Source organism: Giraffa tippelskirchi, chromosome 4, assembly GCF_054371585.1.
Source record: "Giraffa tippelskirchi isolate mGirTip1 chromosome 4, T2T-mGirTip1v1.2.pri, whole genome shotgun sequence".
In the NCBI taxonomy this organism is placed as follows: Eukaryota; Metazoa; Chordata; class Mammalia; order Artiodactyla; family Giraffidae; genus Giraffa; species Giraffa tippelskirchi.
The window spans coordinates 91,104,797-91,130,610 of record NC_137278.1 but is presented as its reverse complement, the minus strand read 5'-3'; the positions used below and the strand labels follow the sequence as shown (position 1 = coordinate 91,130,610).

The 25,814-nt window shown below is 40.6% G+C and overlaps 1 protein-coding gene across 1 annotated transcript; it reads right to left on the bottom strand.

Annotated features, from left to right (window-relative positions):
* Positions 1-67: 67 nt before the first annotated feature.
* Positions 68-25,814, bottom strand: MTHFD2 (methylenetetrahydrofolate dehydrogenase (NADP+ dependent) 2, methenyltetrahydrofolate cyclohydrolase). The gene is made up of 8 exons (XM_081595790.1): positions 25,701-25,814; positions 16,981-17,165; positions 9,799-9,921; positions 9,234-9,386; positions 8,711-8,818; positions 7,777-7,869; positions 2,722-2,847; positions 68-1,294 (listed from the first exon to the last, which is right to left on the bottom strand). Exons 1-8 carry the CDS (start codon positions 25,799-25,801, stop codon positions 1,131-1,133), a joined length of 1,053 nt encoding a protein of 350 aa, XP_081451916.1. The 5' UTR covers positions 25,802-25,814; the 3' UTR covers positions 68-1,130.

Here is a 25,814-nt window from a genome sequence, read left to right as displayed (position 1 = left end):
CAATGAGAAAAATTAGGTCACAAGAAGATAGTAGCAGAAAGATGAAGTATTTCAGAAACTCATTCCATATCAGTCAGAAGTGTTTTATTTAAAAAATCAAAATGATGCAAAAAAGTCCCTTAATAAAGTCTGATTAAATTCAGTATTAACTCTCGCTCTCAAAAATCGATCAAGGAAAGCCAACAGGTGCAGCAGAGAAAAACTGGCATCTGTTGACAGTTCTTTGGTGGAAAAGTAAGTTGCATAATTGTATATAGCTGCCCTAATGATTATCAAGCCCAAGTTATGTTTTCCAAAAATAGGTTTCAAGATACACTAAAGAAACCATACAGACACCTCCAATAGTATAAAAATTTGACAATGAAGTTTGAGGAAAAGTCAAATATGACAACACACACAAATACTTTATAAAATAAGCCTTTCAATCCTAGAAAAGTAAGATGGGGAGACCTCAAGTGGTAATGAACATAAAACAAGGGCTAATAGCAAATGAGAAAACCCCAAACATTTTCCCAATGACTGAGTCACAAAAGGATAGCTTAGGAGACGATTAACATGCAGTTTTCCTTCTGTTTATCATCAATACATATATAAACTAGGGTAAATTTTTTTCTACGCAATTACCATCATTTCTTTCTTAACTTTTCCCTAATTTTCTCTAGCAACATTTTTCCTTTGGTTTGACCAGTTGAACTCAAAAGGTTTGGAACCTAAAGTGAGTATCAACTCATTATTGGAATAGCACTTGGGAAATGTAATCATAGAAAAGACAAGTTTGGGCAGCATTGGTGGTATAATGGTGAGCCTACTGCCTTTCTAAAGAAGACAAATTTTAACTGCAGTGGCCTGACAAAGTTAAGCAGCCATTCTCAGTGTGACAGGGTCCTCCCTGTTAATCTCTAGGTTAACGCTTCTCTTGGTTGGACCGCATGACCCAGCATGATAGTGGCATGCTCCCTGGTAGGTTACCGCAGAGCTATGTGTGCAAACACCCATTCATTTAAGCTTACAATAAATACAAAGCATTGTTTAAAGCCATGTAAGTAAAGAAAAAATATTGCATTTCTGTTGACCTGGTTTTCCTCTTGAACTGGCTTGGAATGCTGTTCATGACACAGAAGACACAATAGTTAATTACTTGCTACTCCAAGTTCCTTAGACTTCAGTACTTCCCGTTCTTCGAGCCTCAGCACTTTTTTTGCAGCAATAATGGTATTCTTCATCAGCATTGCCACTGTCATGGGACCAACACCCCCAGGGACCGGAGTGATGTAACCTGCTTTCTTCTTGACTCCTACACAGAAATAAGACAGGTAAACTCTTTAATTATGGCAAAGGAACTCTATGTACTTTAACATATCATGGAAGAAGCGTTCAAAGAAAAAGCAATAATATACATAAGCATCTCAATAAGCCTCAAACTCATTAAAAAAAAAAAATCACATCTACATTACCCAAGAACAAGGGCCTTTGAACATACTAACAAAGTAACACACATTTAGGGACTTCCCAGTCGATCCAGTGGTTGGGACTCTGAGCTTCCACTGCAGGGGGCACAGGTTTGATCCCTGGTCAAGGAACTAAGGGGTTCCCCAGTGGCTCAGTGGTAAAGAATCTGCCTGCAATGCAGGCAACACAGGAGACTTGGGTTCAATCTCGGGGTCAGAAGATCCCCTGGAGGATGAAACAGCAACCCACTCTGGTTTTCCTGCCAGGAAAATCCCATGGAGAGAGGAGACTGGTGGGCTATAGTTTATGGGGTTGCAAAGAGCCAGACACGACTGAGCAACTGAGCACTCACAGGGAACTAAGATTCCACATGCTGTGCGGTGTGGCCAAAAAAAACACCAATAATAAAATAACATGCATATAATAAGCAGAGTTGTTCAGTGAATATACTTAAATAACCAGCCATACTTTTCCTCCATATTAAACAAATTTATAAAGAAACATCTCAGTAGGTAACTGTATGGAAGTGTAACTATAATAATAATAAGGATTACTTCAATTAAAACCTGCCTACAATACGTTCTTAATTTTATTCTACTTACTTAACTATACTGTTTGCCCAAAGCACCAAGCAAAGTAATTTTCTGGAAAGTAAAAAGATTTTTTTTAATCCAATCTAAAGGGAAAAATTACTTAGATACCTAGGCTTGGGTCTGACTGCTTGAGAAGAAACAGAAAGCTAGAAACAGAATTATCAGCATAAAATTCAGATAAACTCAGAACTGAAAGGAGAAATCTATCAGCGACTTCCAAAATTTTAGTAATATGGCTTTTTCCTGGACTTTTAATATTGCAAGTCAGATCGCTCCTCTCAGTATGAAAAGAAGAAGTCTGTAATACTTTTTAGGAGACTCAATGGTTTAGAAAAATCACTTCATTAAATTTTCAGACTTATTAAAAGTCTTATTTTCATTACAGAATAACCCTAAAGGGAAGAAAGAAATTCCCTGAAAACTTTATATTTGTTCTCCATAATTTGATGATACAAACACCTAAAATTCTAGAATGACTATAATTTCTTAAAAGATCTCTCTTAATTATCATGGAAAGCATGATAATAAATGGTAATAATGATAATAATAATGGTAAAAATGATAATAAATGGTAATAACTAAGGTAATATAAGTTTAAAAGTTAAAGAAAAAATAAATAGTCTGCCCTAATTGTCCAATAAAAGTAGTATTTATTGATTTTTATATTTTAAAAAGTTACCTTCAAAATCCACATCTCCAACCAACTTGGGTTTAGCAGTTATGGGATCTTGAATTCTATTTATTCCCACATCAATGACAGCCGCTCCTTCCTTGATCATATCTGCTGTGATCAGATTTGGAATACCTAGAAAAGGAGACAGGAATGACCAATTTAGTACTGAAAAGAATATTCCACCTGTAAGATTCTTATCAATTTCAAGATACCTGCAAGAATGAATTAGCTTGTTTTACAAAAACTGATAAAAACTATCAACCAGGGAAACAATTAAACTTCATATAGTAAACAGAAATATTTTGAGGCTGTAGAAATAACATTTATCCATCAAATATATAATGGAATGCCAGAAATTGGTATTCCAACCACAACTCTCATCTTTGTAAGCAGCTTTGACTTTATGGTCAAACCTAGGGGAATTTTTTTTTTTCCTCCCCAGTTCAAAGCAGTATTCAGCGGTTTCAAGAGAAGTTTTTTTTTTTTTATTTTTGCTCTGACACCTCAGCAAGTTAGAGAGATATGCATATCCAGGTAAGAGGAGTTTGGAATGTATTTTCTGAGATGTTGGTGTCTTAGTCTGCTCTGCCTGCTATGATAGAGTACCACAGATGGGGTGGCTTAAACAACAGAAATTTTTCTTCTCACATTTCAGGGGACTTGAAGTCCAAAACTAACTGACAGATTTGGTTTCTTCTGAGGCCTCTCTCCTTGGCTTGCATTGCAGGTGGCTGCCTTCTTGCTGTGGCCTTCACATGGCCTTTCCTCTGTGTGCCTGTGTATTCCTGGTGTGTCTTCCTCTTCTTATAAGGACAGTAGTCCTGGTGGATTAAGGCCCCGCCCTTGGGACCTCATTTAACCTTAATGACCTCTTTAAAGCCCCGGCTTCATAGTCACATTGGGAGTTAGGGCTTCCGCATATGAACTTTGGGGGGACACAGTTCCGTCCATAACAGTTGAGCCATTTCCCCTTAAGTGAGGATAGTATACTTTGACTAAGGTTAGGCAAATATTTAATAAATACTCTGGAACCAGACATCCTAGAGTGTGAAGTCAAGTGGGCCTTAGGAAGCATCACTACTAACAAAGCTAGTGGAGCTGATGACATTCCACTGAGCTATTTCAAATCCTAAAAGGTGATGCTGTTAAAGTGCCACACTCTGTATGCTAGCAAATTTGGAAAACTCAGCAGTAGCCATAGGATTGGAAAAAGTCAGTTTTCATTCCAGTCCCGAAGAAGGGCAATGCCATAGAAATGTACAAACTGCTGCACAGTTGCACTCACTTCACATGCTCAAAATCCTTCAAGTGAGGCTTCAGCAGTATATGAACTGAGAACTTCAGATGTATAAGCTGGATTTAGAAAAAGCAGAGGAACCAAAGATCAAATCGCCAACATCCATTGGATCATAGAAAAAGCAGGAGAATTCTAGAAAAACATCTGCTTCATTGACTACACTAAACCTTTTGACTGTGTAGATCACAACGAACTGGAAAATTCTTAGATGGGAATACCAGGCCACCTTACCTGCCTCCTGAGAAACCTGTATGCAGGTCAAGAAGCAACAGTTAGAACCAGACATGGAGCAACGGATTTGTTCCAAATTGGGAAAGGAATATGTCAAGGCTGTATATAGTCACCCTGCTTACTTAAGTTATATGCAGAGTACATCAGGTGAAATTCTAGGCTGGATGAAGCACAAGCTAGAATCAAGATTGCCAGGAGAAATATCAATAACCTCATATATGCAGATGACACCACCCTTTTGGCAGAAAGTGTAGAGGAATTAAAGAGCCTCTTGATGAAAGTGAAAGAGGATAGTGAAAAAGCTGGCTTAAAACTCAGCATTCAGAAAATGAAGATCATGGCATGCGGTCCCATCACTTCATGGCAAACAGATGGGGAAACAATGGAAACAGTGTCAGACTTTGTTTTCTTGGGCTCCAAAATCACTGCAGATGGTGACTGCAGCCATGAAATTAAAAATTGCTTGCTCCTTGGAAGAAAAGCAATGACAAACCTATTAAACATATTAAAAAGCAGAAACATTACTTTGCTGACAAAGGTCTGTCTAGTCAAAGGTATGGTTTTTCCAGTAGTAATGTACATATGTGAGAGCTGGACAATAAAATAGGCTGAGCACCGAAGAATTGATGCTTTCAAAGTGTCCTGGAGAACAGTCTTGAGAGTCCCTTGGACTGCAAGGAGATCCAACCAGTCCATCCTAAAGGAAATCAGTCCTGAATACTCATTGGAAGGAAGGACCGATGCTGAAGCTGAAGCGCCAATACTTTGGCCACCTGATGTGAAGAGCCGATTCATTGGAAAAGACCCTGATGCTGGGAAAGACTGAAGGCAGGAGGAGAAGGGGATGACAGAGGATGAGATGGTTGGATGGCATCACCGATTCAGTGGAGATGAATTTGAGCAAACTCTGGGAGATGGTGAAGGACAGGGAAATCTGGTGTGCTGCTGTCCATTGGGTTGCAAAGACTCGGACATGACTTGAGTGAACAACAATTAGAAAAACATTTTCATTTTTGAATAAAACCCCTTTGAATTACTTTTTGTCACTTCTGGCAGTAAATTTTTTTTTGATGAAAATTTTATTCCAAATACAGCAACATAAAAAAGAATTTCTGTTAACAACCCCAAAGATAGAATGACATAAAGTTCATCATCTAGAGGCTTTTTTATAGTAAATGTGGAGATTAATAATTTTTCTGGGATAAGAACATAAACTAGAGGACCATTCTGAGTTGTATGGTTACCTGGACCGAAAAAATTTGCAGAAATCTGAAAACAGTTATGAAAAGTACTCTGAGCTTTGCCATTTCAAAAAATAGAATAAACTTAAACACATTTATTAAGAGCAAATGAACTAAAAAGAGATAGGAGAGAAAAGGAAATCTGTACTACATACTTTTCCAATTAAATATATAGTCATCTTTGGTGTTAATATATATAAGACTTTAAAAAGATTTAGCCTAAAAAAACTGAGACTCCTGGAGGTTAGATGATATTCTGGGATTGTAGAGTTAAAATCTGGAACCCAGAATTGAGCAAATTAGAGATCTTTTTGCATCCTTTCAGCTCTTCATTAGAACACTTATCTTCTGTGAGATGTTAATACAAGTTTTTAAAAAATAAAGGTCCTGCGGTTAAGTTTTGGAAATTCTGTATTCAAGGTAGTTTCAAAAGTTCTTAAAGCCAGACTTTTCAGTCTTTCTTATGTTAATGTGCATTCTCAATCTCCTAAGAGGGTGGATCAGAATTTACGGATTTCTCTTAAACATCCTAACATCTTGAAGATGCACACAATGTTGTTAGGTGGAATAGTATGGGATACAACTTTAGATTCTTTCACTGATCACATCGCTGCTCTCAACAAAGCCTCAGAATAATTTTATACCTTGATTTGGTAAAATTTGAGCTCCCCAGAAGGGAAAAAGACCAAGTATTGAACAGTAAAAGCGAAAAAAAAGGGACAATACTAAGGATTAGTCCAAAAGACTCAATATCCAAATAATAGGGGTTTTGGAAAATTTAGAGAAGGAAATTATCAAAGAAGTAAAATGCATGTACTTGTTCACTAAGGGCAAGACATTGCAGGAAGTTTTTATATTGGAAGTACTTTCAAGCTTGGGAGTACTAATAAACCAACTAAGAAATGAATAGGGTAAATTAAAAGTTATATTTTATATCCCAAGCCATATCATTATTATTTGGTTTTGTTTGTTATTCACTGATGATTCCTTGCTTTAGAACATTTACTAAGGGTTTATTAGCTACAAAGCATTATATTATATGGCAAGTCTCCTTTCCACAAGTTGCCTGCAGTCTAGTTAATGAACTGGCTTATATACATAAAATGATTGTTGGTATTACAGGGTTTCACATGGAAAGAGCCAATGCAGTAATGACAAGTAAGAGCTGATTTGTAGATGGAGGAGATTACTACAAGCTTCTTTAGGCTGTTGGGTTGGCCTTTGATGGAGGGAAATTATTTAGTCAGTAGGTTTCAAGATACATTTTTAAGTGAACAAAGCATGGAATTTGAATAATATGTACCGTTAGTTAGCCTTAAAAAGGGCCTCCTTGGTTGCTCAGCTGGTAAAGAATCCACCTGCAATGCAGGAAACCCCAGTTTGATTCCTGGGTGAGGAAGATCCCCTGGAGAAGGAAATGGCAACCCACTCCAGAATTCCTGCCTGGAGAATCCCATGGATAGAGGAGCCTGATGGCTACCGTCCATGGGGTGGCAAAGAGTCAGATATGACTGAGTGACTAAGTGTACACACTGTCTTAAAAAGGCGTGTGTGTCATTTGCTTAAGTGTATAGCATGTATCTGGACAAATATGATAAGTTGCCTATGGAGAAGGGAATCAGGTGGCCGTGGTCCAAGCTGAGGGAGTTTTTTCACTTTATATCTTTTTTCTGTATCTTTTTAAAGTTTGAACTGTGTGAATGTTATTAATTAGTCAAAAAATGAATGACTAAATAATTATTTTCGATAAAAATTTTTAATCATGGATGTTCAATCCTCTGTCTCCAGGATGGATGGTAGTGACGGTATAGTATAAATGTACTTAAAGCCACAAAACTGTACACTTTAAGATGGTTAACAGGATAAGTCTTACCTGAGGAATATTTATCCACAATAAAAATTTAAAAAATACTAACCGTAATAGCAGAGAAGGCAATGGCACCCCACTCCAGTACTCTTGCCTGGAAAATCCCATGGATGGAGGAGCCTGGTAGGCTACAGTCCATGGGGTCGCTAACAGTCGGACGAGTGAGTGACTTCACTTTCACTTTTCCCTTTCCTGCACTGGAGAAGGAAATGGCAACCCACTCCAGTATTCTTGCCTGGAGAATCCCAGGGACGGCGGAGCCTGGTGGGCTGCCGTCTATGGGGTCGCACAGGGTCGGACACGACTGAAGCGACTTAGCAGGGGAATATGGAATAAAACGACAGGGCAGCAGGCAAATTCGAAGATAAGAGGTCCATCTTCATCCTCTGAGCAAGGTACTTCCACCCCCTCCCTGGTGCTCTTACCTGCAGCAGAGACCACAATATCTGCAAGGGCTGTATGTTTCTTTAGCTCCTCCTTAGGAGTGTATCGATGAGATATTGTGACAGTGGCATCACCTATGAGTTAAAAAACAGATGTCTTGATTTCAGAATCAAAGCTAGGAATGGATTAGATCTCAACTAGGCAAACCATGCCAGAAATTCAAGACATCTGAAAAAATAATTGACAAATCTTACATCATACTTTCTGGGCAGCCAATTGTCATTTAAAAAAAAAAAAAAAAAACTAATACTCAATTTCTTGTAACTTTTACCTGTTGACCCTAGCTCTACCCTTTGGAGTCATATATCATTAAATTTATTCCTTATCCTTTTTAACAGTCTTTCTAAACAAAATGTCACTAGAATTACTCAAGGATTTTTCTTAAAAGTGTACTGAAAGATATGTGGAAATATTTAGTTCTGATATATTTTATCTGTGATATAATCATGTATGGTCATATTATGATAATCACATAAAACTTTGAGAGTTTTTCTCAAATTAATAGAATTTGACATAATGATGACACATTACAGTCATACTAATTCAATCCTTTGCAATGGTCTAAGATCTTTTTTTCCTATCAAATGGCACAGATCAGGATGTTATACCTCTTAGCTCCAACTATCAAAGCCATAACTGAAAATTCTAATTGTCTATAACCACGCTTACACTCAAAACTCAAATTTCTGAGACATATCTACTTCTGAACTAGTTGCATACTAGTGAATATAAATTAACTCTCAAGTAACACTGAGTACATCTTCTTCTACAAAGATTACTCCCCAAGTACCTATTAACAAAATTATAACAAAGACAAATAAGGCTTAACAAACACTTCCAAGCATCCACAGGGCAGTCTCTCAAGTTTCTCTCACAAGGGAGAGGAGGACACCCTCCTGAGAGCAATGTTCTTACCTCCGGGACGTTCATGTGCCCCATCTGTGTGCAGTAACATTGCAATGGGCATTCCAACATTTTTTGACCTTCCGGCCACAACCACATTCTTCCCTAGGGTTGGAATGCCTATGAAAAATAAATATATTTGCGTTTCACATAGTGCCAGATTATCTTAGAGCACCTAAGAAAAAGGAAGACGGACACCTTAGGATGTGACTCTAATTGTGATAATGAAGGAAATCACTAGCTAACTGACTCATCAGTCAACTGAACCATCACTTGCTACACATAGTGAAAGCTAAAAGGAAACATAAACTGCAAAATGTTACATGAATGTACATTATCACCACTATCAAAGCTTAAGTTTCCTTCAGAATTTTCTGGATTAAGCAGCAAAAACAGTTATAGGCAACTGCTAAGGGAGTTAGGCTCTGGGGAGTAGGACTAGATGATCTGAGGTAGGGGTTTCCACTGTTTGTTCTGTAGGAATTTTTACCCTTTTGTAAGTATGTTTTGATAATACTGAGATGGATATACCTACCAGTTCGCTTAATTATTTCCCACACACCCCATGGAGTAGCTGGTAACATGGAACACTGGTCCAAACACATTCGCCCTACATTAATTACATGAAAGCCATCGACATCTTTGTCTGGAGAAACAGCATTGCAGACCTTTCTCTCATCAATGTGCTCTGAAAAAGAAATCAGAGCAGTGGTCAAGTCACTGTTACATAGTTAGCACTGCTTGACCCCCGCTTACCTGGTTTGCGGTAAAAACCCATTCCCCTTCTATAACTCACCCCATAACTTATTCATCTGTGCATCAGGAACACACATCAAGCAAAGCCAAATGCCAAGACCAAACCAATGTCCTCTTGTCCTCCCCAAACTGCTTCCCTCCACTGTCCTTTGGATTACGACCTCAATACCAACTCAGGGAGTAATTGGTATCCTGAGTAGCTCTGTCCCATATCTAACAACATACTCTCTTGAGTTTACCTCCCCTTTGTTTAAGACAAATGCACATGAGGAGCCAATTGTATAAACTAAACAAGCCTCTCCACGCCTCAGAAATCATTTTAAATAGTGCTATATAAATCTCACCTGGAAGAGGCAGCTGAACAAGGAGGCCGTCTACATTATCATCATTATTTAGTTTATTGATTAAATTCAACAGTTCTTCCTCTGAAATTGAAGCTGGTTTCACAATGGTCTCACTGTTGATTCCTATAAGAAATTTTCAAGGTTAAAAAAAAAATAGGACTATGGAAGACGGCAGAATAGGAGTACATACAGTTCACGTCTCCTCATGGTGTGTCAGAAGTGCATCAGAGAAGTTCTTATGGAGTGCATACTGGGCACTGGTAGAGGGCCTTGGACACCCAGGGGGATGGGAGGAGTCCCAGCGCAATCTTTTTTTTCAGAAAGAAAAAAATTGTTTTTCTTTTCTGTTTAGCACCCTTCCCAGGTAGGGGGTGGGAAGGAGGAGGGGAGCAGTGGAGGCAGGACAGGACCGGCACCCTTGGGGGAAGCTGGGGGAAGGAAACAATCCCACACTCGGGGAAGGATGCTCACAGTAGGGGGTCAGCAGGGGAGGGCAGGGACCTCAGGGGGACCTCGGGATGGGAGGGGAACGCAGCAGCCAGTGTGTGGGGGCAGGACAGAGTGGAGCCTGTCATATAGTCCACGCTGCAGCCCTTCACACACCCAGTCTGTGTGCCTCACGGTGGGGAGGGCGGGGTGCTGGAGAGTGGGATTTGGGGGGTGGATCCACGGAGGTGGCGGTAAGGGGATGGCCTGGGGTGTTGGTGGGGGGAGGGTCTTGGGCCACAGTGGGAGCAAGGCACCGTTGTTGAGTGGCATATGAAGGGTGGGGCCACCACTGCAGAACCTTTCGCTGCCCACCAACCCAGCTTCCTCGGGCAGTGATGGGAGCACACGCCTGCCCAGCAGCCTCAGCTGGGTGAGGTGTGACAGGCTTACTCACCCCTCAAGCCATGGTCTCCCCAGTATGCTCAGGCCCTGGCAAGCCTGCTGGGGTTCCAGGCCTGAGCCACACCTCCACCAAGGCCTCCTCTGGCTGCTGGGGTCCCAGTGGACCCAAGCTCCAGCCCCGCTCAAAGCCTCCATGAGTCATGGGTCCAGGCAGGCAGAGCGCTGCCCAACTCCAAGGCTTCTTCCAGTTGCTCCAGCCCCTGCAGACATGCCCATGGAAGCCTATGCTCCAGTCAGCCTGAGATGACACATGTGCTCTGGGCCAGCTTCAAGAACAGACCCTGGTGAAAGGAGCACACACAGAGCTTTTCTTTTACTTTGTTTTTTTGATTTTTTTTTTTTCTTTTCTGTTTAGCTTTCAGTTTCAGTTCAGTAACTCACTCGTGTCCGACACTTTGCAACCCCATGGACTTCAGCACACCAGGCTTCCCTGTCCATCACCAACTCCCAGAGATTGCTCAAAATCATGTCCATCAAGTCGTGATGCCATCCAATGATCTTATCCTCATCCCTTCTCCTCCCACCTTCAATCTTTCCCAGCATCAGGGTCTTTTCCAGTGAGTCAGTTCTTCGCATCAGGTGGCCAAAGTATTGGAGTTTCAGCTTCAACATCAGTCCTTCCAATGAATGTTCAGGACTGATTTCCTTTAGGATGGACTGGTTGGATCTCCTTGCAGTCCAAGGGACTCTCAAGAGTCTTCTCCAACACCACAGTTCAAAAGCATCAATTCTTAGGTGCTCAGCTTTCTTTAAGGTCCAACTCTCACATCCATACATGACTACTGGAAAAACCATAGCTTTTGACTAGACGGACCTTGTTGGCAAAGTAATGTCTCTGCTTTTTAATATGCCATCTAGGTTGGTCATAGCTTTTCTTCCAAGGAGCAAGTGTCTTTTAATTGCATGGCTGCAATCACCATCTGCAGTGATTTTGGGACCCAAAAAGATAAAGTCTGTTACTGTTTCCATTGTTTCCCCATCTATTTGCCATGAAGTGATGGGACCAGATGCCATGATCTTAGTTTAGCTTAGGTTTGTTTTTATTATCGGTTTTGGTTTGGGGCCTCTCCTGTTTGTTTGGGTGTCTTCTTGTTTTTTGTTTCCCTTGGTTTTTTCTTTTTGTTGTTGTTGTTGTTTGTTTACTGGTTTGTTTTTTGGTTACTTGGATTTGTTTTTTATTATTTGTTGAGGGTTATGTTTGTCTGTTTTCTTTTTTTGTATATTTGTTCCAGTTTTGTTATTATTTGCCTTGGGCTTTGTTTGTCTGGTTTTTTCCTTTTTTTGCCATGCCACATGGCTTGTGGGATCATGGTTCCCAGGCTGTGGGTCAGAAGTTCCTGTGGTGGGAGCTTCAAGTTCAGGCTTCTGGACCACCAGAGATCTCCAGAGAATACTAGTTGGCATGAGCTCTGCCAGAGGTCCTCATTCAGCACCAAGACACAGGTCCACCCAACTGCCCACAAGCAACAGTGCTGGATGCCTCAGGCCAAACAGCCAGCAAGAGGAACATAGTCCTACTCCTCAACAGAAATGAGGCAACAGAGAAATATGTTACAGATTAAGGAGCAAGGTAAAAACCTACAAAACCAAATAAATGAAGAGGAAATAGAATCTACCTGAAAAAGAATTCAGAGAAATAATAGTAAAATGATCCAAAATCTTGGAAATAAATTCGAGGCATGGACAGCCTGGATGGGAGAGGGGTTTGGGGAGAATGGATACATACATATGTATGGCTGAGTCCCTTCACTGTTCACCTGAAACTATCACAACATTGTTAATCAGCTATACCACAATACAACATGTTTTTGGTGTTAAAAAATAAAATTAAATTTTTAAAAATGGAGGCTTGGATTGAGACAATACAAGAAATGTTTACAAAGGACCTAGAAGAACTAAAGAGAAAACAAACAGTGATGAATAACACAATAACTAAAATGACAAACACAGCAGAAGGTATCAATAGCAGAATAACTGAAGCAGAAGAATGGAAAAGTGAGTTGGAAGAGGGAATGGTGGAAATAACTGCTGAGGAGCAGAATAAAGAATGAAAAGAAGTGGAGACAGTCTCAGAGACTTCCAGGATAACATTGAACACAACAACATTCAAATTATAACGGTCCCAGAAGAAGAAGAGAAAGAGAAAATGTCTGAAAAAATATTTGAAGAGATTATAGTCAAAAACTTCCCTAACATGGGAAAGGAAATAGCTACCCAAGTTCAGGAAGCACAGAGAGCCCCATACAGGATAAACCCAAGGAGGAATCACATTGTGACACATATTAATTGACCTAATTAAAATTAAATTCAAAGAAAAAATATTAAAAGCAGCAAGAGGAAAACAACAAATAACATACAAGAGTATCCCCTAAAGTTATCAGCTGATTTTTCAGCAGAAATTCTGCAGGCCAGAAGGGAGAGGCAGGATATATCTAAAGTGATGAAAAAGAAAAACCTACAACCAAGATTACCCTACCCAGCAAGGATATCATTCAGATTCAGTGAAGAAATCAAAAGCTTTACAGACAAGCAAAAGCTAAGTTAATGTAGCACCATCAATCCAGCTTTACCGCAAATGCTAAACGACCTCTTCATGAGAAACTTAAGAGAAGAAAAAGACTTACAAAAACAAACCCAAGGGGCTTCCCAGTCCAGTGGTTAAGAACCTACCTTGCAATACAAGGGACACTGGTTTGATCCTTGGTCTGGGAAGATCCCACATGCCATGGGGCAACTCAGCCCATGTACCACAACTACTGAAGCCCACACACCCTAGAGCCCATGTTTTGCAATGACAGAAGCCATTGCAATGAGAAGCCCACACACCACAACAAGAGAGTAGCCCTCACTCACCACAACTAAAGAAAGCCTGACCATAGCAACAATGACCTAGCATAGCCAAAATAAATAAACAAAACACAAAACAATTAAGAAAATGGTCATAGAAACACACATATTGATAATTACCTTAAATGTAAATGGAGAAAGGGAAAGGTATACCAACTAAATGCAGAGTTCCAGAGAATAGCAAGGAGGGACAAGAAGGCCTTCTTCAATGAACAATGCAAAGAAACAGAGGAAAACAACAGAAAGGGTAAGACTAGAGATCTCTTCAAGAAAATTGGAACTATCAAAGGAACATTTCATCCAAAGATGGCCACAATAAAGGACAGAAACGGTAAAGACCTAATAGAAGCAGATGAGATCAAGAAGAGATGGAAAGAACACAGTGAAGAATTGTACAAAAAAGATCTTAATGACCCAGATAACCACGATGGTGTAGTCTCTCACTCAGAGCCAGATATTATGAAGTGTGAATTCAAGTGGCCCTTAGAAAGTACTGCTGCCAATAAAGCTAATGGAGGTGATGGAATTCCAGCAGAACTATTAAAATCCTCAAAGATGATGCTATTAAAGTGCTGCACTCAATATGTCAGCAAATTTGGAAAGCCCAGCAGTGGCCACAGGACTGGGAAAGGTCAATCCTCATCCCAATTCCCAAGAAGGGCAGTACTAAAGAATGTTCAAACCACTGGACAATTGCACTCCCATGCTAGTAAGGTTATGCTCAAAATCCTCCAAGCTAGGCTTTAGCACTACATGAACCAAGAACTTTCAGATGTTCAAGTTGGGTTTAGAAAAGGCAAAGGAACCAGAGATCAAACTGCCAACATTCACTGGATCACAGAGAAAGCAGGGGAGTTTCAGAAAAAAATCTATCTCTGCTTCATTAACTATGCTAAAGCCTTTGACTGTGTATATCATAACAAACTGTGGAAAACTCTTAAAGAGATGGGAATACCAGAACATCTTACCTGCCTCCTGAGAAATCTGAACCCAGGTCAAGAAGCAACAGTTAGAACCAGACATGGAACAACTGACTGGTTCAGGATTGAGAAAGGAGTACGACAGGCTGTTTATTGTCACCCTGTTTATTTAACTTATACACAGAGTACATCATACAAAATGTCAGGCTGGATGAAGCACAAGCTAGAATCAAGATTGCCGGGAGAAATATCAACAACCTCAGATATGTGGATGATACCACTTAAATTGCAGAAAGCAAAGAGGAACTAAAGAGCCTCTTGATGAGGGCGAAGGATGCAAGTAAAAAAGCCAGCTTAAAACTCAATATTAAAAAAACTAAGATCATGGCATCCAGTCCCATCACTTCATGGCAAATAGAAGGGGAGAAGATGGAAGCAGTGGCAGATTTCCTCTTCTTGGGCTCTAAAATCACAGTGGATGGTGACTGCAGCCATGAAATTAAAAGACTACTATTTTTTGGCAGGGAAGCTATGACAAACCTAGATAGTGTGTTAAAAAGCAAAGACATCCACTTTGCTGACAAAGGCCTGTATAGTCAAGACTATGGCCTTTCCAGTAGTCATGAACAGATGTGAGAGCTGGACAATAAAGAAGGCAGAGTGCAGAAGAACTGATGTCTTCAAAATGTAGTGCTGGAGAAGACTCGAAAGTCCCTTGGAAAACAAGGAAATCAGACCAGTCAATCTTAAAGGAAATCAACCCTTAATACTCATTGGAAGGACTGATGCTTAAGTTCCAATACTTTGGCCACCTGACGTGAACAGCTGACTGATTGAAAAAGACCCTGATAATGGAAAAGATTGAGGGCAGGAAGAGAAGGGGGCGAAAGGATGAGATTGTTGGATGGCATCACTGATTCAATGGACATGAAATTGGGCAAACTCTGGGAGATGGTGAGGGACAGGGAGGCCTGGAGTGCTGCAGTCAATGGGGTCGCAAAGAGTTGGACACGACTGGTGACTGAAGAACAATGACTGATTCACTTTGCTATAAGAAGAAAGTAACACAACACTGTAGAAAGAATTATACTCCAATAAAAACTTCTAAAAAATTTTTAGGCAAATGTATTCAAAGAATAAAAGAATAAAATAAAATAGAGGCATTTACTGAAGCAAGGCTACACTACCTGCCATGCTATCAGCGAGGCTTTTAATCATCACAACCGCCCTGGTAGCTGGAAAGCTTGAACAGGCTCACAGGTAACCTTGAGTAACCTCTCAAACAAAACACTAAAAGAGTACTAGCTTGATACTTTCTATGTATTATTCTACATAATCTTCATTAACCTCATCTTATAGACAAGGCTCAGAGAAACTGAAATATAAGCCGTCTAGTGACAGAGCCAGTCTTTGCAGTTCCAAAGTCCAAGTTCTTTCCACTATACCATGCTACCTCCCATTCCAAAGTTTTAGAAAGCCATAGCTTACTAGTTTCTAGAGGTTCTAAAGGTTTTTCTTTTATAGTTTTGTTTATAATTACTTTTGGCTATGCTGGGTCTTTGTTACTGCGTGGGCTTTTCTCTAGCTGCGGTCAGTGGGGTCTGCTCTCTGGGGGCAGTGTGCAGGCTCATTGCAACAAGGCCTCTCTTGTGGAGAAGCTCAATAGTTGCGGTGCATGGGCTTAGCAGGTCCATGGCACATGGGATCTTCCCAGATCAGGGACTGAACTTGTGTCTCCTGCATTAGCAGGTAGATTCTTTACCAGTGAACTACTAGGGAAACCCTAAAGGTTTTTCAATGAAGAGGGCAGGAAGCCTCAATCCTCAGTGATAAGGAACAGAGTATGCCAAGGGCCCACGGTCCAGTGGTTTCACAGCCCTTCAGAAGGACAGTCACACAGTGCTCAGACCACTGACCCACAGATAAGCAGGCAGGGGCACAACTGAACCTGCTCACCTCTGATCTGTGGCCACACAGTCTTCAATACAGTAAGACCTAGAACCCAAACCTCCCATCACTCAGACCTGCTCCTTCTGCATCCAAACCTTCAACCACGTCTAAACTGTATGATTTAATTGGCTTTGGAACCCATTGGTGGAGAAACCACAGCCTATTTCAAAGAAGCTAGAGTTATTTCCTGCAAACCCATGACTGTATTCTAGGCCACATCACTGAGGTCTCCTCAACCAAATGCTCAAATACTTTAGTCACAGACTCATTGCTCAAGGAAAGCAGATGTAAATGGTGTTCAAGGTCACTTATCAAAGTTAGACTATATCAGAATTTAGATTACATTCCAGAAGACACCGAGAAACCAATCATCCTCCCCCAGTCCTAGTCTATAAACCTCCTCCTCAACATACAGTCTGGTTTCCTTCTGACAAATATTTGGATTCAGTTGAATCACATTAGCCTCCTCTGTTTGGGTTTTCTAAGCAGAAAAAAGAATCATAAGTTACAATAGAGTATGCCTCAGATTAAATCTCAAATTTAACAGTAGTTGGGGTCTGAGAGTGACACATACCCACGCTGGCAGCTGCTCTGGTTTTGTTGAGGACATAGGACTGACTTGCAGGATTCTCTCCAACCAGAACCACACTCAGGTGTGGCCGTTTGTTGCCTGATGCCACCCACTGTTCCACCTCCTGCCGCACTTCCTGCTTGATCTGCTCAGCAAGTTTCCTTCCAGAAATGATAACAGCTTCATTTCTGCAGAAGGCAATAGAATCACAAAAACAAATAGCTTGAATTTTTGTAAAGAATAAATAAAGACTACAAAAGTGTTATTAAATACCAAAAACTTTGGGTAGAAGGGGAGGAGGAATTGGAAGAAGATGGTCAAAAGGCACAGTGGGCCCTTCTATTTACTGGTTCCCTATTCAAGGATTCACCAACCCATGGGTTGAAAATACTTGGAAGGAAATTCCAAAAAGCAAAATATGTATTTGCCCTGCACCTAGCAACTATTTACATAGCATTTACATTGTATTTACAACTATCTACACAGCATTTACATGGTATTAGGTATTATAAATAAACAATCTAGAGACGATTTAAAGTATATGGGAGGATAGGTTATATACAAATACCATGCCATTTTATATAAGGGACTTGGAGCATCTGGGAATTTTGGTATCCTTGGGGTTCCTGAAACAATCCTACTCATATACTGAAGGATGACTGTACAAACTTCTAGTTATAAGATTAATGAGCAAAAAAAAAAAAAAAAAAAAAAAAAGATTAATGAGCACTAGGGACATAATGTACTATATACAGTGAAGACTTTAGTTAACGTTGCTGTATAATATAGAGAACGCTTGCTAAAATAACAGATCCTAAGAGTTCTCATCACAAGGAAAATTTTTATATTTTTTATTTTTATAACAATATCCATATGAGGGTTTCTCTGGTGACCAGTGATTAAGAATCTGCCTTGCAATGCAGGGGACACAGGTTTGATCCCTGGTCCAGAAGATTCCACATGCCACAGGACAACTGAGCCCATGGGCCACAACAAGACAAAAGCCATCACAATGAGAAGCTGGAGCACCACAATTAGAGAGCAGCCCAGCTCGCCAAAACTAGAGAAAGAATGCATGTAGGAAGAAAGACCCAGCACAGCCAAAGATGAAATAAATATTTTTTAAAAACATATATCTATATGAAATGATTAATTTTAACTAAACCTATTGTGGTAATCATTTCACAATGTATGTAAATCACACCATCATGCAGTATACCTTAAACTTACACAGAGATGTATGTCAATTGTTGTTGTTAAGTTGCTAAGTCATGTCTGACTTTTCTGAGACCCCATGGACTGTAGCCCACCAGGCTCCTCTGTTCATGGGATTTCCTAGGCAGAATACTGGAGTGGGTTGCCATTTCCTTCTCCAGGGGATCTTCCTGACCCAGGGATCAAACATGTGTCTCCTATATTGCAGGTGGATTCTTCATCACTGAGTTACTAAGGATGTGATGTATGTCAATTACTTCTGAGTAAAACTGGAAAAAAAAAAAACTTTCCCAAACTAAAAGTTTAGATTAGACTACATAGTTCCTAATCAAGGGACAACTGAAATCTGAAGGAGAGGTTCAAGGGGTAAATCTGTGTCCAGCTACATATTTAGGAAAATAAAATTGATTGAAATAGTTACTACCATTAATCTAAACTTGGAGAATTTAAGTAACTGATAACTACTACTTGACATAAGCTAGATGTCATGTTTGGCTCTTCTGAATCCAGAGTCTAGGTTCTTAATGCCATACCATCCTGCCTCCTGATGTCTGATAACTGTAGGCAAAAAAAAAAAGTCGTTAATTTGCAATGTTTTATTTGATCTCTCACCACTATGATGTTAGTTTGTTCTCTATGCTTATATGCAATTTGTAGTTTATATTTTGCCCGTGTTAGCATCTAGTCATATGTTTCGAATCATTTCCCAGTTAGTGAATTGGCTTTTAATTTATACGGACTTTTAAATATTTAAATGATATTATGCAATTAAACCAATAAACAATATACTGGACAATACCTACTGCAAAATTTCAGGCTAAAATTGAAGAAGATAGGGAAAACCACTAGGCCATCCGGGTATGACCTAAATCAAACCCCTTATGATTATACCATGGAGGTGACAAATAGATTCAAGGGATTAGATCTGGTAGACAGAGTGCCTAAAGAACTACAGACGGAGGTTTAACATTGGACAGGAGGCAGTGATCAAAACCATCCCAAAGAAAAGGAAATGCAAGAAAGCAAAGTGGTTGTCTGAGGAGGCTTTACAAATAGCTGAGGAAAGAAAAGAAGCAAAAAGCAAGGGAGAAAGGGAAAGATATACCCAACTGAATACAGAGTTCCAGAGAATAGCAAAGAGAGATAAGAAAGTCTTCAGTGAACAATGCAAAGAAATAAAGGAAAATAATAGAATGGGAATACTAGCGATCTCTTTAAGAAAAGTGGAGATATCAAGGGAACATTTCATGCAGGATGGAAAGTACAAAGGACAGAAAGGGTAGGGACTCAACAGAAGCAGAAGAGATTAAGAAGAGGTGGCAAGTATACACAGAAGAACTAAACTAAAAAGGTCTTAATGACCTGGATAAAGTGCTATGCTCAATATGTCAGCAAATTTGGAAAACTCAGGAGTGGCCACAGGACTGGAAAAATTAGTTTTCATTTCAATCTCAAAGAAGGGCAACAGCAAAGAATGTTCAAACTACTACACAATTGCACTCATTTCACATGCTAGCAAGGTGATGCTCAAAATCCTTCAAGCTAGGCTTCAGCAGTATGTGAACTGAGAACTTCCAGAGGTATAAGCTGGGTTTAGAAAAGGCAGAAGGACCAGAGACCAAATTGCCAACATTTGTTGGATCACAGAGAAAGCAAGGGAATTCCAGAAAAACATCTATTTCTGCATCATTGACTACGTACACTAAAGCTTTTGACTGTGTGGATCACTATAAACTGTGGAAAATTCTTAAAGGGATGGGAATACCAGACCACCTGACTTGCCTCCTGAGAAATCTGTATGCAGGTCAAGAAGCAACAGTTAGAACTGGACATGGAACAACAGACTGGTTCCAAATCAGGAAAGGAGTATGTCAAGGCTGTATATTGTCACCCTGCTTATTTAACTTATATGCAGAGAACATCATGAGAAATGCTGGGCTAGATGATGCACAAGCTGCAATCAAGATTGTTGGGAGAAATATCAATAATCTCAGATACGCAGATGACACCACCCTCACGGCAGAAAGCGAAGAAGAATTAAAGAGCCTCTTGATGAGGGTGAAAGAAGAGTGAAAAAGGTGGCTTAAAACTCAACATTCAAAAAACTAAGGTTGTGGCCCCATCACTTCATGACAAACAGAAGGGGGGAAAGTGGAAACAGTGACACATTTTATTTTCTTGGGCTCCAAAATCACTGCAGATAGTGACTGCAGCCATGAAATTAAAAGACACTTGCTCCTTGGAAGAAAAGCTATGACCAACCTAGACAGCATATTATAAAGCAGAGACATTACTTTGCCGACAAAAGTCCATAGTCAAAGCTATGGTTTTTCCAGTAGTCGTTTACAGATGTAAAAGTTGGACCATAAAGAAGGCTGAGCACTGAAGAACTGATGCTTTTGAATTGTGGTGCTGGAGAAGGCTCTTGAGAGTCCCTTGGACTGCAAGGAGATCAAACCAGTCAATCCTAAGGGAAATCAACCCTGAATATTCATTGAAAGGACTGCTGCTTGAAGCTAAAGCTCCAATACTTCAGCCACTTGATGGGAAGAGCCAACTCATTTGAAAAGACCCTGATGCTGGGAAAGATTGAGGGCAGAAGAAGCGTGCAACAGAGGATGAGATAGTTAGATGGCATCACCGACTCAATGGATATGAGTCTGAGCAAACTCCAGGAGACGGTGAAGGACAGGGAAGCCTGGAGTGCTGTAGTCCCTGGGGTGGCAAAAAGTCAGACACAACAACAACTGCTCTCCATAGTTCTTCCTCGAAAAGATTTTTCAGGATAGGGATTGTGGACTTCCCTGGTGGTACAGTGGATAAGAATCCACCTTCTAATGCAGGGGACACAGGTTCAGTCCCTGATCCAGGAAAATTCCACATACCTCAGGGCAGCTAAGCCTATGTGGCACAGCTAGGAAGCCATCGCTCTATGGCCTATGAGCTACCCCTACGGAAGCCCGCACACCTAGAGCCTGTGCTCTGCAGCAAGAGAAGCCACGCAATGAGAAGCCTGTGCACCGTAATGAACAGTAGCCCCCGCTTGCAGCAGCTAGAGAAAGCCATCACACAGCAAGCAAGACCCAGCACAACCAAAAATTAAATAATTAATTTTTTTAAAAAAGAATAGGGATTGGAAGGGGGACTAGGACGAATCCATCCCATAGATGGCAGTGTGCTCTACCACAAGACCTCAATACCCCATCCACAGCTGACACACCAGGAGTGAGTATCTGATGCCCAGAACAACAATTTCTAGGCTGGCCTGCAGTCTAGTTGGTGCAAAAGCTTATGCATCAGGAGTAGTGGTAGGGGACTAGATCAGTAAGAGCCTCTCTCTGATCTACATTCACACACTAGAACCACAGGGATGAGAAACTGCTTGTTGGGGGACAATGAGACAACTCAGATCTAGAAGAACCTGTAGTCCCTCAAAATATGTTCAAATCTCTGAAAGCCTATTTCTCCCTAATAACAACTGATTATGTAGCTCTTCCTGGGTTCCAGTGTGGAAGATTCCTGGCTTTCTTATTTCCACATATATCCATACAGCAAAGTTCACATTACTTCAAGTAGGACAAGAAGGTGTACCTTAAGAAAAAGGACTCCCACTGAAAACAAGACTTTCCCTTCAGATTTTTGTCCCCAGTGTCATAAGGAATGCTCAACTTAACACTAATTAAGAATATGATTCTTTGAAATATTGCAACAATCTATTTCCCCTTATAGCGCATGTTTTTTTTAACAGCACATATTTAATACTCAGGGATGACATCAAGGTACTGGATATTTTGTATGGTCAGATATAATCAATTTGCCAGGACATTGTTAGTTAAAAATGTTAAAGCTCTAACAGTCTACGTCTTCAATACCTGCTTTTAAGTTGCATTGTGATTAAATACCTACTTTAAACCAAGTTTCAGTGTCTTAGATGTAATGCAGTAATTTTATATCTAAATCTTATATTAATCTGTATTTCCATCTTTTGAGATATTAAGATGATATCAACAGACTTCCCTGGTGGTCCTGTGGCTAAGACTCCATACTCCCAATGCAGGGGCCCTGGGTTCAATCCCTGGTCAGGGAACTAGATCTCATATGCCATAACTAAGATTTTGCATGCCACAACTAAGATCCCACATGTAGCAACTAAGACCTGGAAAATAAATAATAAATAAATAAATAAAATAAACATTTTTAAAAGATATCACAATTTTATAGCAAACCAAATGCTTTTACCTAGATTTTACGTGATGATACTAGTATAGTGTAAAATATATAACAGCATTTCATATATATTCATGGTATATTAAGGAAATTAAGGAAAACACATTAATATTTACAAATCCATTTCAGATTTAGGGCTGAAGGGAACTTCTTCAAAGGGCTTTGCTGATACAAGTATCCCTGGCAACATTCTTGATCTATGATAATACTGAAAATACCTGTCCTGGGACAGAAATAGAGTGAAAGATTAGTTTAAGAGGGTTTAGGACAGTAATTTATATTGAATGAAATAAGATAAAGTGCTAAGCATATATATTAACTAAAAATTAATTTCTAATTCTCTTCTGTTGGTTAGATTTACAGAAACACATCTTTAACAATACAATAGATACATTTATTTATTTATATACTCATAAGGATCTACAAAAATATTGAGTGAAGTTAGATTTCACTTCATTAAAAAGTTCCTTTTGAAAGCAGTAAAGTTAAGAGAAAATGGTAGCAGCACATTTGGGCTAGGCATGATATAATAAAGCTAAGGACACAGGGTTCTGGGAGAAACCAGTGTTCCAAGTTTCAGAGGCAAGTTCTGGATGTTATGCCAATTTGTTTAAAAAAAAAAAAAGTCAAACAGTAACAAGAACCAAAACAAAGCCGCAATGCACTAAGTATTGTTCATAATATAATTGTTTTAGCCCTCCTCCTCGGACCACAGTTCTGCCAAATGTGAAACACAGTCCTAGGAGGGCGTCATTACCTAATTTCTCAACTTTTTAAATTTTTTTGCCGAAGGGCAGATAAAGTTACTGCTACCCTAGAATAAATGGAAATGGAGACTGAATTAGCCCCACAGGGAATCCAAAATGTATTAACCATATTAGCTAACACTTATTTAGAAGTGCTTTCACAGATGTGTTTAGAAAAATTTCCCTTAAAATTATGAATCAACAGACTAGAAAAGACTGTCCAAATAAAATTAAAAACCAAAATCCATCAGTAGCATCTTCACTTTTCTAATTCAATAGGTTACAGTACTAGATTTTCCATGAAAAATTAGTATCAGATATAATTTACAATTCATGATCATAACTTATTTTGGAAAGAGTTCTGTTATCTACTTATTAGTCAGTAATGAGTGAACAAAGACACAAAGGGAGATGGAACTCTACATTTATTAAACACTAGACATTTCAGTTAGAGTTTTACATACGTTACTCTCAGTTACTTGGGACTATTATAATAAGCCTATTATACAGAACAAGAAATTGAAACAATAGTAACAAAATTCAAACACAAACTTCTGCCTCCAAAGTTCTTTTTTTTTTTTCTATACTCCCTGGTCTACAATACTATCTCTCTAACCATGAAAACTCTCACACTACCCCCACCCACCCACCCAAAGGAATACATGCAGACCTATATTTTTAAAAAGATATTTTAATTTTACCAACTAGCAACCCTGAATACTAAATGTACTTACTGCCTTCAGAGGTGTGGAAACTTAGTCATCCAGAAAAGTGAAAGGAGGACACTGGTTACTAGACAGTGTGAGCAAACTGTTCCAGTGCTTTAGATTACAAATTGGAAGCTCGTTATAAATCTCTTTTCAGTCATGGAACCACATGTGGCCAGAACTCAGGAAGGGAGGAAGAGGGAGGAGAACAGAAAGTAATAAAAGATGGGGCTAGAAAGGCAGATCAGGGTCAGACTAAGAAAATCCTTGAATGTCTCCCCGGAAATCTTCCAACAATGGATTAGAGACTTCCCTGGTGGTCCAGTGGCTAGAACTCCGACCTCCCAATGCAGAGGGTCAGTTCCATCCCTGGTCAGGGAACTAGATCCCACTTGCCGCAACTAAGACCCAGTACAGCCAAATAAATTAATATTTTTTATGTTAATTAATTTTATTTTTGGTTGTGCTGGGTCTTCATTGTTGCTTGAGGGCTTTCTCTGGTTGTGGCAAGTAGGGGCTACTCTTTCTTGCCAAGCGCAGGCTTCTCATTGTGTGGCTTCTCCTGTGGCCCCGGGAGCACAGGCTCTAGGGCTTGCGGGCTTCAGTAATCGCAACTGGCAGGCTCAGCAGTTGTGGCACACGGGCTCAGTTGCTCCATAGCATGTGCAATCTTCCCCGACAAGGGATCCAACCTGTGTTCCTGCATTGGCAGGTGGATTCTTACCCACTGTACCACCAGGGAAGTGGCAAATAATATATTTTTTTTAATGCATTAATCCCCATTCTGTGCTCCAACAGCACCTTGGAAAACATCTCTAATAGTGTGGAAATTACACACTGTTCTGCCTCTTGACAGGTAGGGAAGTTCCACTTAAGAAAGAACTGTTTTTTACCATCTCTGAATAATGCACAGCCTAGCACAGTACCTGGATAAAGGGGCTGCTGTTAGAAATAAGCTCTAAAGACTGAAAGGAAAAAGGGTGCATAGATTTAGGGAACTGAAATCACAGCTCTCCCTCCCCCCCAAACTCTTCAATCTACGTTTAGAATGGGAATTTGTGGTCCAGGAAGATCATGAAATATTTATAACCTCCCTAAGAAAACTCAAACAGAGCTTTCCCTCTTCTCTTTCGGTGTTCACCACCTCAGTTTACTCGATCTGGCACTGACCAACTCCAGGCGGGCTGCAGTCAAAGTTCTGGTGACCACTGCACATTTATTCTCTTGGGAGGGAAAGGGGCAGCTTGTAGAGCAGCGGGAGCCGCATCCACAACCTGGAGGAGGAGGGAAGTGCTGGTACCGGGCGAGCAAAGCTTGTGGGCGATTTCATCAGACTGCTCTAACCGTCTCCACCGCTAGGGTTCCGGTAAGGGGCGGGTCGCTGAAGGCTGCTCATTTACAACTCTTACCCGCGCTCGCCCAAACGTCTCGGCTTTCCAGCTCTTGGTTTCACGGCCAAGGTCGGTCCTGGCCGGTGACTTCTGTATGCTCCCACTTAAATCGTGGCGCCCCCAGAGCACGCCTGCACCTCTGCTCCACACCGTGGGCCCCGTCCCACCGGCGGACTGGCCTCGAGATAGGACAACGCCCGGAGCTTGCCAGAGACCGGCTCCCTCCGAAAGGCGGGCTCCCGGGCTCAGCCCGCATTGCCGAGCGAGAGCCCTAGCGGTACGCTGAGGCCAGGCTGGGCTGCCATGTCGCCCCGCCACATCCCTCTCTCTGGCTACCATAGCCCGGGACCGAGATGCTTAAGAAAGGCGTCCCTAGGCGGGCTGGCGCTCAGCTCCCCTTGGTTTTCCTCGCTGACCCAGCCCGCCGACCCTCTTACCGCACTGCCGAGAGGTGGAAAGGGCGATGGTGGAGGCGGCCACTCTGCGCTGACTGGAGCAGTCTGGTGACCAGCGTGGTTAGAAGGGATGCTGCAGCCATCCTCAGCGCGGGG